The following is a 14,060-nucleotide window of genomic DNA, read 5'->3' on the forward strand; positions in this document are numbered from 1 at the left end:
ATATCTCGGCGTGTCCCTCCAAACTCCTCCGTGTCTCCGGTTGGCTTCCAGAGCGAGACAGAAGCGACGGCAGCAGAGGAACGAGGGCTGAGGGATCGAATGGAAGCGCAGATGTCAAAGGCTCTGTTACAACCTTGAGGTAGAACTTAATGAAGATAAAAATAATTACTGCCCCAAAGCCTCGTCCACCCCCTCCGCTCCCAAGACCAGATCTCCTGACCTAGTTTCCATAATGGAGAGCGATTGCTCTGTCTCCGGCTGGAAGCGTGAGTGTGCTAACTTCATAACAATTAGACCACAGTGACGCGTCGTCTTTTAAAACGGATCAAAAGTCAGAAAATTCAGACGTTTGTCACAGCGGTCATTCAGCGGCCTTCTTTGGGACCCTGGACCACACAAACAGTTATAAGGGTCCATTTATTTGAAATTGAGTTTAATAGTTTTAATAAATGAGCTTTCCGTTGATTTATGGTTTGTTAGGAAAGAGCAATATCTGTCTGAGATACAATAGAAAATCTAAAATGTAAAATTTTTACAGTATATTTAGAGTAGAATGATCTTTACTTAACATCCTAATGATTTTTGGCATAAAATAAAAATGCATAATTTTGACCCATTGTTGTGTATTTCTCCAGATATCTCTGTGCTCCAGGGTTAGTTTTAGATGTGGGACACCCGAGGGTCAGGAATCCCAGAATCATTCCCAGTTTAACAGTTTTTTGACGGTGATTCTTGACATTCAGAGGAAATCTGATCCTGAGAAATCGGAGGCGCATCTGAGACGGATCAGAGCAGGCAAACCACGTTCCCGTGAGTCTTAGATGGATGTGGCTGTTCAAGCTATATGTAAATGTAATGGTAAGCCTCTAAATGACGGGAGGATCCTCATCATTCAGTCCCGTCAATCAGCATCTGAAGCGTGTATAACAGAGTCATTGAGCCGTCAAAGTGACAGTTCTTCCTCCTCTGTTCATTATATGGGGGTTTTATTCAGGGTCTCGGGATCGAGCCCTTCATTCGAGCACTGAGAGGTTTATCATGAGTTTTTGCTCCTGAAGCTCGGTGATTCTCATCATCTCTACGGGATTCTCTCCAGCCGGCGCTGCCTCTTAACATCCTTTGATCTTCAAATCAGCTGATCATACACAAAATACAGAACATATCTGTTGATTCTTGAGAACTGATTTGGCTTATAGTGTTAGAATTGTACGCTTCTGGAGACTAAATATCCTCATAGGCTCTAAATAAAGCGTTGATTATTCACACACCATTAAATGAGTCTTCTTGGTGTAGCTTTTGTTTATCTGTATTAACGTTTGTGTGTTTATTTATCCCAAGCAACATTTGACCAGCTCATGCCGCCACTGGGAGTCGAACCCGTGACCTCGGTGTCGCTAGCAGCACGTCGATCAACAAAACGCTAGTGAACCCTACACGTGAAGAAAGAGCGTTTGTTATTTAATGTGACGGTAATATCATACTATCATATACCTGCATCAACTACTCAGCATTTCATTTGTTGTGTAGATATTTCTCAGGTCTTTGATTATATAAAGTTATAACTGTTGGGAAGGTTACTTTGGGAATGTAATAGATTACAGATTACAAGTTACTCTCTTTGAAACGTAGCATACAGTGTAACTATTTTAATTAGTAACTGATTAGATTTGATTACTTGTCTAAAATGTCCATGTTTTCAGTTGTTTTGAACCCTTTAAAGCCGTCAGGTTTCACCTTACAGTAAAACTCAACACTGATTCCTGTTCATCGCTTGAATCAAGAATCATTTCATTTTATATCACAGACACACAAAGTCAGACTATAGCACCTCTTTTTACTCTGAGATTAAATACAGATTTAAATTCATTACAAGAATGTGTTTAATATACTATTCTTGGAAACATGTTCTTGCATAGCTTTGATGGAAAACACTGGCATCTAACAATGTCTTCGAAATGTTTAATTTTAAATAAAGCAAGTATGTGAACCCAAATAGAGAATAAAGCAACCGGCAAAAAGGCGAGTTCTAATTTCTTCAAACATTTTAGAGCAGATAAGAAATCATATAAATCAGTATGTATGTGAGAATATTCAGATTTTAACCTCTTGTAATTTTCATTACCAGTAATTTAATTACTTTAGTTACTCCTCAACACTGTAACGCTTGATTTATGGTCAGTCTGGCCACGATTGTGTCGCTTTGTGTTTTCTTATTAGAAACGCATCCGTTCTTCGAGGTGGTCACGTGATAAACCTCAGCTCTGAACAGCGTTATTCGTTCCAGTGAACTCCAGCGGACCGTACTCTGAACTTCACAGCACAAGTGCGTCAAATAATCCTGAACGCTGTAGTAATTGTTAGAAATCTCTGATCCTTATTCAAACACAAATGTTTTCTTCTTCAACGTCTCAGATGGCTGGATCATTTCTAAGAGTCGTACACAAGAGCAGACAGATGGAGAAAGTGTGAAGTGTGTGTGTGTGTGTGTGTGTGTGTGTGTGTTACTGGCACAAACCGCCTCTGTTTGAGAGACACAGACAAGATGAGAAGGTCTGATTTTAAAGGAAATATTCATGTGAAGGAGAATGAGAGCTAAACGGAGAAACGGAGCTGAGAGAAGGCAAAACAAAAAGAAATATCCGGAGTGAGCGGAGCACAAAGAGAGGGTCCTATCAGAGACGGGAGATGGGGGAGAGACTGGAGGAGACGAGGAGGAGGAGGACGACGAGGAGGAGGAGGTGTGATCTTTGGGTGGAAAAGCAGGGATTCAGCTTTGGGGGATGGAGGGAGTTGAGAAGAAGAAGACAAAGGCAGGCTGTCTTGGACAAAACACAGCACTAAAGAGAGAGACAAATCACTAACACGCAGACATATTAGAATGATTGACAGAAACGAGGCAGGGAGGAAGCAGATGAGAGAGAGAGAGAGAGAGAGAGAGAGAGAGAGAGGGAGGGAGGGGGGGAGGTGGGAGGAGAGAGAGGCGGAGGGAGGCAGGGCTGAGCTCTATTTAAGTGTGTGAGCGGGGCTGAGAGCAGGCTCTGAACTCCCCGTGTGTGAAGGGAGGACAGACACACACACACTCACACACACACACACACACACACGCTCCTCGAGCTCCGGAGCAGAGATGTTGAGGGCCGCTCTCGCCTGCGCTCTGCTGCTGTCGGTCGCCGCCGGGGATTTGGGAGGCTCTCCGTCCGGCTTCTACCCGCGCTTCAATCCCTTCTTCTTCCTCTGCACCCACCACGGAGAGCTGGAGGGCCCCGGGGCCGAGGGAGGAGGAGAGGTGCTGCTCACCTTCCAGATCCACGGGAGCCCCAGCGCTTACGTCCCGGGACAGGAGTACCAGGGTGAGTACGGGGCCCGCCGGGGCCCGCCGGGGCCAGACCTCCCTTCTGAGCTGAATCTGGGAAAACCTTTAAGAAAAATAATAACATCGTGGTTTTATAAGAAAACACTCTTTCATTCTCTCTACTCCGAAATGTTTAATTCAGTGTGTTTCAGAAAGGAACACCAGGACTTTTCAGCGTAGATCATACTTTCAGTGTAGTTTAGATACTATTATACTAATATTTTCAATCAACTTTTATTTTTAGGTTTTCTGTTTTTATTTAAAGTCATTTTTAGTTCACGGTAAGTGCCTGCAAATGATGTGTTTTAGCTAGATTTACTTTAAAAGTTAATCGGCTGAATGTGTTTATTAAAATTTAGCTAAAATAAATTGACACAACTTACCTGTATAGTTATCTATATAGCCCCCAGTTTAGTTTGAATTATTTTAGCAGAGTTAAGCTAAATGAGGAAGAAATTTTATTTTTTTAAATGTCTGTTTTGGGCTGACTCTAATAACCCTGGTCTGAAAGAAAAAGTTTGATTTGTTCATGTGAAAACAGACCGTGTTTATGTAACTGAGCACAAGTATTGATGTGAAGTTGAACTGCTCTATTCCACTTTCCTCCGTTCTTCGGTGCCGTGTGATCCCAGCGCTCGTGTGTGGGAGGTTTATCCTGAGGCCAAGAGCGCTAGATTCTCACAAACAACTCAGAAGAGCACAACAGGTGCAGTATACACAGTGTAATGAAGACAATCACGCTCTGCTCGTGTAAACACCGGGATGCCACAGGTCTCCGTGTTCTCCGTCTTTCCCTCACGATATCTGAAGCGCTGGATGTGAGGCGTTTAAACTCTGCTTTCTGCTGCTGTGTTGATGTTTGTGAAGAGCGCCGCTGCTCTTTGTGTGACGAGAGAAGCGCCAGGTCTTGTGTTCTCAGCTTTATCTTCCTTATCCAGACCTGCGAGATCTTCGGGGACGTGTTGGTTTCGAGTCTTTGTGCGTTCTGGGGTCGTGAGGATTCTGGGGATTAATGGGGATGGAAGGGCTGAAAGACAAAGAGAACGAGTCAAAGTGCCGCAAATTTATAGAGTGTCAACATGCTGGAAATAAATGCAGATAATCATGAAGAGGACAGACAGAAACAATGGACCGGACAAACCTGGACCACAAAACCAGTCGGTTTCTGATGAGATTGAGTAAAGCTGAATAAATAATCTCTCCATTGATGTATGGTTTGTTAGGATCAGACAATATTTAAAAATCTGGAGTCTGAGGGAGCAAAAACATATAAATATTGAGAAAATCTCCTTTAAAGTTGTCTAAATTAAGTCCTTAGCAAAGCATAGTACTAATCGAAAACTAAACTTTTGTATATTTATGGTAGGAAATATCCTCATGGAACATGATCTTTAGTTAATATCCTAACGATTTTTGGCATAAAAGAAAAATGTACAATTATGATGCATACAGTGTATTTCTGCAGTGTGAAACTGAATAGCATTATTTACCCTGATAACGTCTAAATGTATTCTATTCTTCAGCACGATATTCAGATTCTGTGCCATGTCCTAAATGATCATTGCTGTTCTTGGAGGCAGGAGTGTTTCATCAGGAGAAAGGTTACATCTTTCAATGTTTATTCCTCAAATAAAGCAGCTGCAGTGCTTCTTGACAAAAAAATAAAAGTCTGTTCACAGAAATAGTTTCTAGAAGTAAAAAAAAAACTGAGCTGAGAAAATGTGAAGGATTCTTGAGAAGGACTGAGGTTGCAGGAACAGCTGGGAGTTGAATCTTGAACAAAGCCCTTGTTAAATTTCTCCTCGTCCCACACGGTTCTACTGTAAGAGCTGAAGATCTGGTCTCTCTGAGGTTGAGGGTTTCCTGAATGCTGGATCTGTCGGTCGCTGTACGGAGCTGGAGGATATTTAATGGGCTCTGATTCTCCTAAAATCATTGCAGAGCGACACTGAGCACTCTTCTGAATATGATTTAAAACTTGCCATTGTTCGCTCTGTCCAGGCTGAGCCGATCCGTAACCTCCGTCTGACGCGCTCTAATGTCCCGTGGGAAATCAGATCTAAATTTCAGCACGCTATGCTTTTTGTGAATTGATATACTAATGTGTGATTCATGTACTCTTGTCACCATTCATCCACATTGACTGAGAAACACAGATGAAGTGTCTAATGGACCACTGACTGCATTCTAACAAGCCTCTTATTTTACACCCAATTGCTGGAATCTGTCTCCTCGTGTCAGAGATGACTGAACTTAAAGCACATATTCAGGACTCTTCATAAATAATGAACTAATGGAAACATTTTTGCTCTGGACTAATTATTTTACGTTTATATAACAATAGTCTGTTTACGGTTACTGTCCTCACGATAACACAATAAGCGTCACATTTTAATCCCTATTTTAATGTTAATTTAGTGCAGACCGTCCGTCTTATTTTTCCCGTAGGACTGGGCGCGGTCATTTAGCTCGATTTTCTGCTGTGTCTTACCGTGTTATTTTAATGTACTATCTTAAAGAACACTATTCTCATTAAACTTCGCAGGCTGATTATAACATCCACCATATTTCCCTGTGAATGATAAAAACAGCACACATCGGTTAGCTATGTTTTGAAGCGTCCAGCATATGCTGTTTTTTTCAGCAGGCTGTGGGAGAATTGTTTAGATTAGAAACCAATGTGCTCATAATTAACAGAATGGAAATACTTACTTTCTAACATTTACAGGAAAGGGCACAAGCTACGAATGTAAGTTATAGGCTGGGAAAGCACGACTCGAATGGGTTAAAGAGCACTTGCTAAATGCATTCGGCGTTTTAAGAATTTGTCTTAATATTAAGCTTTTTTTTTTCTTTTAGTATTTCAGATGCATTTTGTCTGTAGAGAAATGGGACGGACGTATGTGTATCACGAAAATGCAGTTAGTTTAATCGATTATTACCAGGTCCACACATTGTTTGTTGCAGCCCAACTCCGTGTGACTCGTCAGCTGCACATCGTTGAGCAGAAGCATGTTTTCCATCTGTTGATGCAGGAGCGTCTCAAAGGTGAAGCTAATTAAGGGCCTGTTTACAAACCATATTAACACACGAGGAGCTCTGATCTGATGAACGGAGAGGAGGCCAAGCCTCTGATTTCATGACTGATTTGAGTCATTTGATCAGAAAGGTTGGGGAGGATGTTAATAGCAGGTGTGATCAATTCAGATGTTATAAAACCAGTTTTCCATTGCACAGCCCATTCTGTGACATTGAACAAGTTCAGACCGCACATTTGGGAGGCATTAGATAAAGAAAAATGGCTCCTCTCGGTGGAACCAAATGCATTCACTCGAGATGCTTTCCAAAGCTACGATGCAATAATTCACGGATTGTTTTGCAGCCCATTGTGACGGTTTTCTGCATAATGTGATAGCTGTTTAATGGGCAGGGCCTGCGCTGACGGCTGCCTGTTTGGCTCCGAATGTGACAGTGAAACACGGCTCAGAATTAATCCGATGCATCTGGCCACGGGCTTCACCCTGGATAGTGAGGATGGCAGTCCAACACGCCAGAGAGATGCTAACGCTGTGCCAGGTAGTCATTAAACTCAATACAAAATGGCCAGCGCCGGTGCCAGTGTGCAGAGAGACCTGCAGGCCATCTGTAAGCTTTTCCAAGCGGCCATCTCAGTCTCTGCCTTCAAAAACCAAATGATCCGGTGGTCTCTAACGAGCGGAATGTTCTTCAGGGTTGCTGAACGCGGGGTCGGCATTGTTTTGCTTGTTAACGCTGAATTACCGGTTATGAATTGCTCCTCTGAAATTGCGATCAAGTCGAGCTCTTTATTGTCATTGAAAGAGTAATCGCTGGCAATTAAATGGCTTATTCATGCAGAAATAAAGTGACTTCTTTCTGAATGGGCAATTAATTCATTGACACACCCGATTCATTCAAAACACAGATTCGTTTAGCTGTGTGTGTGCCACGAGATGTGATGTGCTTCTTCTGTGGGCTTTTCATTGCAGAAACTGTCCAAAACGTAATTCCAAACATTGTTTATTGAACTGTTGTATAAAATCAATATCACAGTTGCAGTCGTGCTGATACTCGGGGAAAGCGGCACACTTGCTAATGTGATATGATATAAGTATAAGACCAGACCTCATTTTGCCTCTGTATCTTGGATTCTGGTGTCACTCAGACTGCTTTTTAATGCTCTGCATCGTGGGATGTGGCATCGAGGCTTGATTGAGAGTGCAGTGAGTGACACGCTCAAATACTGCAAGCTTGCATTCAATTACTGAACCCGAACCAAAAAAGTGTTCCTAACCCGTGACAGACTAGAGCTTATAAAACTCCCGCTCTTGTGTCTGCGAGTGTTTGGGAAACGTGGCCGTGTTTCTGTATCAGTTTACAGCAATTATCATTTGGTGAAGTAATTGGACATGTTCCTCGTCTGTCCTGAAAGCGTCCCCGTCCTTCGCTCGGCTGATTCTGAAGCGTCTGTAATCTGTGCCTCGAGCAGCGTGCCATTCCAGCTGATAACATTCAGAGCCTTCGAGCGCCTTTCACTCACAGATTAGACTGAACCCCTTCACAATCAATAGATGCATCTGTTTTATTTCTGCTTTATTGAGAGAGTAGGGATCAGAACATGTCTTTAAACTTAAGATCGTGCTGGATCTATACCAGAATAGCTCAGGTCATGTTATTTGCTAAAACTGGTTGAGTTCAGCCCACATGGGTCATTCTGAGTAAACAGCACCGTATGGACTGAGACGCTCTCCTTTAAACACCTCGATCTGAAGGAAGTCTGAGAGGAAGGGGTGCTGTCGAGCTGAAAGAAATCTGATTGACAAGACAAAGATTAACACTTGAGTATGATTTACCCTGCTGAAAAAAACACTGTCACAGGATGTGTAATGGTTTTACTGGTGATAATGGGAATTCGATCGGGTGAAATGAAAACTGTAATGGACGCTGTGGGTCTCTGCTGTTAATTGGGCACATTTTATTAGTGGCTTGTAAAACCAATAAATCCTAGTGAAAAGTGTTTTTATTGTCAATAGCTGATGGTCTGTAATGATTTTGTGGCTGAAACCATTCAGAATTTCTGTTATTCAGCGCATAAGTACAATCCCAAGACGTGTGTGTATGTTTATTTACATCTTACTCTATCTATAAGTAACAACTTAGATTGCAGTGTTCAGGATTCATATAAACAGAATCATGATTCATTCATATGGATGGAAAGTAGAGCATGGAAACATCTAGTGAAGAGCAAGTGATGAATGAAATCCACATGTGTTCACAGGAAGAGCAGAAACACACAGAGTTCTGGGTCATCAGGTCACTTGACTCAAATATTAGCGTGTTTCAAGCCAGTCTTACTAAGAGACGAGGAGAGGAGTCCCACGGGGTTTGGGGGTCTTTCTGTCAGATGCACATGAAAGTTGCGTGTGTTATTATAACTGACATATTTTCAGAATCACAACTGACTGGTAGAAAGACAAAAATAGGTACAGAGAAGGTCTTTACCTAAAAATGAAGATAAAGTAAAGCTGCAAATAATTAGGATTTAGACTCAGTTAATCAGTCATTTCATCAATGAAAATAAAACCAGAAGTGGTGTCAATCTGATCAACAATCAGTGGTATTTCATTAATGAATCCACATTTTAAATGAATCGAGTGAATCAATGACTCAGTGAACCGTTTATAAAGTCACTTCCTTCGATTCTGAATGAATCAGTCATTTGAACAAACCTGCTGAATGAATGATTCATTGATTCACTAAAGACAGGGATTTGCCACCAGCTACTGGAGCTTTTAGTTTTATAAGAATATAGTTTCTTTTTAAAACTAATTTCATATTTCACTATTTATTAGTTTTTTTGGATGTTGGAATAAAATTCAGGAAATTTTAGTATGATGTGTGTGTGTGTGTGTGTGTGTGTGTGTATGTGTGTGTGAGTGCGTGTGTGTGTGTGTGTGTGTGTGTGTGTGAGTGAGTGTGTGTGTGTGTATGTGTTTGTATTGTGACATATGAGGACGTGAATGTGTATAATGGCATAGGTATCACACAGGTATTACAAGGAGAAGGTGACTTTTCAGGACGTTACCCGATGTCCCCATTTTCCGAAACACTTATAAATCACACAGAATGGACTGTATTGAAAAAGGTTTAGGTGTAGGGTTGGTGTAGGACAATAGCACATACATTTTGTAGTACAGTATAAAAACCACTACACCTATGGAGAGTTCTGTGTGTGTGTGTGTGTGTGTGTGAGAGAGAGAGAGAGAGAGAGAGAGAGAGAGAGAGGTTTGTTTGAATATGAGCATGCATGTATATAATAGTGAACTAATCATATGCCATCCAATGATGTGTATGATGAAGTTTAAATTATAGTAATATGAAATTATAACATTTTTCCTTTCTGTTTTCTTCAGTTTATAGATAAATAAGAATGAATGCAATAGGTATCTAGCATGTAGATAAAGTGGCTGTTATTTTTGCATAGTTATTATTGTTACCAACAATTTTTACAAAAAGGACAACAATATGAAAAGAAAACAGCAGATACTTGCAGGTGAGGTCTCTGCGCTTCCAGTAATGTCTTGTTCATGTTGAAGTGAGTGTTCATTCAGGATTATGTAATTATTATAAAGTGTGAGTAGTCCTATTGTCATTATATTTCAATATTTTAACAGCTGGGGCATCTGTATCTAGATTACGCATATTCTAAATGCATCTTAAATGTACAGAGAATAATGTAGTCTTTAATGAAGTAAAAATAAACAAGCGAGGTTTGTCTTTAGACTCAGGGGTTCCTCCGAACACAAACCCCCCGATCAAGACTTACTCAACGCTGGAAACTCAGTCCAGTATTTGAAACAATCTGTACAGTGACAGAACAATCAATCATACAGAACATATTATTTCCATATGCTGGAGGTTTTGTGGCAGAACCGCCTGGTGTCGGTGGATCTTACTTGCAAAACACTACAAGAATGATTTTTTTCTGGAGAGGAATGTTCTCCGATGCGACTGAGCTGTGGCTGATGTTTGCATACTCCGTGAATGAGTAGAATATAGATAATGTGCTAATGTGCACCGTTGAGCTCATAAAAACTGCAGTTTGAAATATCAGACCTAAGAAGGGCCGCGCCAAGAGCAAGGCAGGTGAAAACCATTTACTATTCCCTTTTATCTTCATCTCTGCTTTTGTTTCATACACAGATCTTTTCTCTCCCAGGAATCATGTTTTTTAGATGTGCGCACTGAAAATGTTCTATTGCTCTTATATTAAAACCGAATATTTCCCAAGGCAGATCCTTTTGAAATTTCCTTAAAGATGTAGCATTAGTTTGCGACAGTAATGCACGTGTTTTGAAGAAGCTAATCAGCTCAAACATCTGGTTTACACCTGCTCTTAACATCTGTCTCAGACGCTAAACAAACCAAAGTCTAAAAGCTTCTGTAACCGAACCATTTCTGATCCCATTGCTCTGAGCACACCATGTGTACAAACACACACACACACACACACACGCACAAATACACACGTACGTTTGTTTTTGTGAAAAGTGGGGACTCTCTATAGGTGTAATGTTTTTATACTGTACTGTACAGACTGTATGTGTTATTGTTCTTCTCCAGGAAACTACTCACATTTTGAGATTCTCAAAAAACTCACTCTGTCCTGGCTGAGTTTCTCTGTGTTTCACAATGAAATTCCCAATAGTTCCCTCAGCGTGTTTGGAGTGTGTTTATGGAACAGAGCTCTGGGTGTTTAGTGACTATGTGAGAGTTTTATCTGTCCGCGAGGAATAGATGCAGCTCTGGAGAAAGAAATGTTCTGGTTTGTTTGGAGGGCCGCCAGGGGTCGAGAAGAGCCCAGTTGACCTCATTTAGACATTCCCTGAGGTTTATCGACAGGTGTAAGATTATTTGTCGCCATTGCATCGAATGTTTTAACTGTAAACTGCGGCAGCGTTTGAGCACATGGAAGTGATTACAGTCATCTTGCTGAGCGCAGACATTCAGGCTTGTGCTGGCAGAGATCCTGAACCAAATAATCCCAAAAACTGTCATTTTTTCCCTCTTGTAAATGCTTGTTAGTTTTGTCATTTTCAATCACGAGGAAAGAGAAAAGCAACAGAGCAGTGCAAATGGATTGGGTGTTTTTTAAAGAGGGGTTCGAGTAGATTCATTTGCATCTGCTTATCACGCTCCCAGAATCCCTTTCCCTCAGCGTCACGCTGGGAGAGAGCAAACACACGGGAAATCTCACGGGGACAGAACTTCAGTGACTGACTCCAGCAGCTCTTCTCGTTATTTGAATACTGTCAGCGCATTTCATGAATACGTTTTTCCGACGGCAGGAAACGCTCCACAGAATACAGTTCACTTTCAGTTCATGTTTGTAACTTTCCGGTGTAAATCTGTGCACTTTCACAAATCAATGACAGCCACTGGTCAGAATTTTGTGTTATCGACTTGACCTTTCAGCCTAGAGAATAAAGCTCACTGATGCTCTCGTGTCTGAACGTGTTCAACATCCAGTTAAAGGCTTTCCCAGGAGGAGCGAGGCATGAGTGCTTTCTGTCATGCTTTTGAAATTAAATGTTTAAGATAAAAGATGTCAGGCACTGGCCAGTCGACTGAAGCGGTACTCTAGACAGGACTGTTTGTACCTTATCCTTCCCGAAAAGGTTTGTGGTAAGAGTACATGTTACTATTATAGGTACTAGTGTGCACCTCTGAGGGCTAAATGATCAAGGTTTTCAGGATCACCAGTGACTTCCAAGCAGGTGTGATCTGGAGCTGGTTGGAGCAGTAGTTGAGTTTGAGAGCACTGTTTTAGGGCTCCGTGTCTCTTCTGACCCTGCTCAAGCACACCTGCCCGTAATGATCAGGTAACTCTGTAGATGAGCAGGTTCATGTGTTTTGTTGAAGCTTGATGATGGCTCTACAGAGACATGGTTCTCTTACAGGTACACTATTCTCTCGACCAGCCCTGAGCTGACTATGAGGCATTAATGTTAAAGGATTAGTTCGCTTTCATTAGTTCATTAGTTTCATTATTCATTAGTTTCATCATTCTTTGAAGCCGTCATTTTGACCTTCAACGTTCGTAGTCCATTCACGTTCATTCGAATGTTTTCACCAAAAACCTGAAGGAAGAAAGAAATACATAAACATCTTGGATGACATGGGGATGGGTAAATTAATGTTAAACTAATTCTTTAACATTAGCATCTCAAAGGCTTTCGTTTGTGGTTTTGTGCAGACCAGTTCTTCCTCACCAGACTCAGTAAAGTGCTTCTCTCTTGTGCACAAGGGTATTGACACGCTGGAAAAGAACCAGCTCCACCAAGCCTAAAGCACTTGCATGTGTAAGATTAAGAAATTACTGCGAAAGCCAAACTGGAAGGGACTTTCCATCTACTTTTGGCCGTGCGCTCAAGAGTTGAAGAAATGAAAAACAGTTTGATGCCTGAATCTGTTGCTTACTTATAATTGCAAGCCATTTGATAAGAAGCCTAACCCCGGTCAGAGAGCCAATAATTGGTCCTCGAGGTCACTGCAGTGATCTCGGGTTAAATGTTGTTGTTGTAGTTCTCATTAGTGTCACACGCTCTGTTTCAGACAGATATTAACCAGATCGCAGGCTGCACAATTTAAAACTGGTTTTAACTAAAAGCTGTTTGTTTTAAATGCTGTGAGCTTTTGACTTTCTTTGTAGAATAACACGATGACCTCTGCCCTCTGTTTTGTTTTTACTCGTGTTCGGAGCAAATGTGGAGGGAGGTTAGCATCTATTAGCATCATTAAAGAAGCTGTTCCTCAGGAAGCCGACCTGTTAATGTTTGTTAGAGCGATCGAGCGTGTTTGACAGCAACAGGCCCTCACAACAGCAGATGGCACGGCCAGCAGGGCAGAGAGGCGATGGAGGGTTACGCAAGAGAATCATCACAGTTTGAGAAGTGCTATCCAGCTGTCACCGACACACGTGAACTCATCACACACTCCACACCGAGGCTGATTGATACGGCGCGGCCCGGCCCGGATCAGCAGCACCGGACCGGACCGGAGCGGCAGGGACACGGCTCTGAGACCGGTCCGGTCAGGAATGGCCAGATGGCCAGAGTCGCTGCTGGTGGCCTCGACCAGCTTCCGGCTTCTCAAGGGCACTCCAGGCTTCCAGGGGGATGTCAAACACGGCTCAGAAGGCCATGAGGTGACGCTTCTCTCATGTCACCTGTATCTTCTGACAGACGGAGAGGAAGAAGTGCATCATTCTGGTTGTGAGGCTGACGGATCGTTTTCCTAAAACTGTGGAGGGGTCACGGCTGGACTGATGCTTATGTTTATGATGACCGGACCCAGGAGTTCACGCGAGTCACTATCTACCTCCAGACTCTGATCTCATCCGTGCTGCTGATCTTGTGGAGTTGTTTTTCTTTGCCTTGCTCAGTGGAGTAGCTGCTCAGACAAACCATAAATTATTCAGACACCAGATATAATTTTGGATTTTTTTTTACTAGAGTGTGCAGGACACTAGAGTTCATTTATGTAAGTGAGGAAGTCAACTAGGACATATTATAGCCATCAGTTCTGCATGGAGTGGACTACCAGTAAAATTTGGGAGCAAAAATTATTCAGTACCTGTACATGTTTTGCTTCAGTGTTTTTCTTTAATTGTTAATGCCATCTTTTCACT

The 14,060-nt window shown here is 41.9% G+C and overlaps 1 protein-coding gene across 4 annotated transcripts in view; it reads left to right on the forward strand.

Moving 5' to 3' along the window:
• The first annotated feature begins 3,026 nt into the window (after positions 1-3,026).
• The window catches only part of LOC122335805 (reelin-like), a 77,328-nt gene continuing 66,294 nt past the window's right edge, over positions 3,027-14,060 (forward strand). For all 4 annotated transcript variants that reach the window (XM_043233607.1, XM_043233608.1, XM_043233609.1 and 1 more), the window contains exon 1: positions 3,027-3,350. In XM_043233607.1, coding sequence (XP_043089542.1) covers positions 3,128-3,350 — 223 coding nt within the window. In that variant the 5' untranslated portion in view covers positions 3,027-3,127. The remainder of the gene's footprint in view (positions 3,351-14,060) is intronic.

Source organism: Puntigrus tetrazona, unplaced genomic scaffold (genome assembly GCF_018831695.1).
Source record: "Puntigrus tetrazona isolate hp1 unplaced genomic scaffold, ASM1883169v1 S000000897, whole genome shotgun sequence".
Taxonomy (NCBI): domain Eukaryota; kingdom Metazoa; phylum Chordata; class Actinopteri; order Cypriniformes; family Cyprinidae; genus Puntigrus; species Puntigrus tetrazona.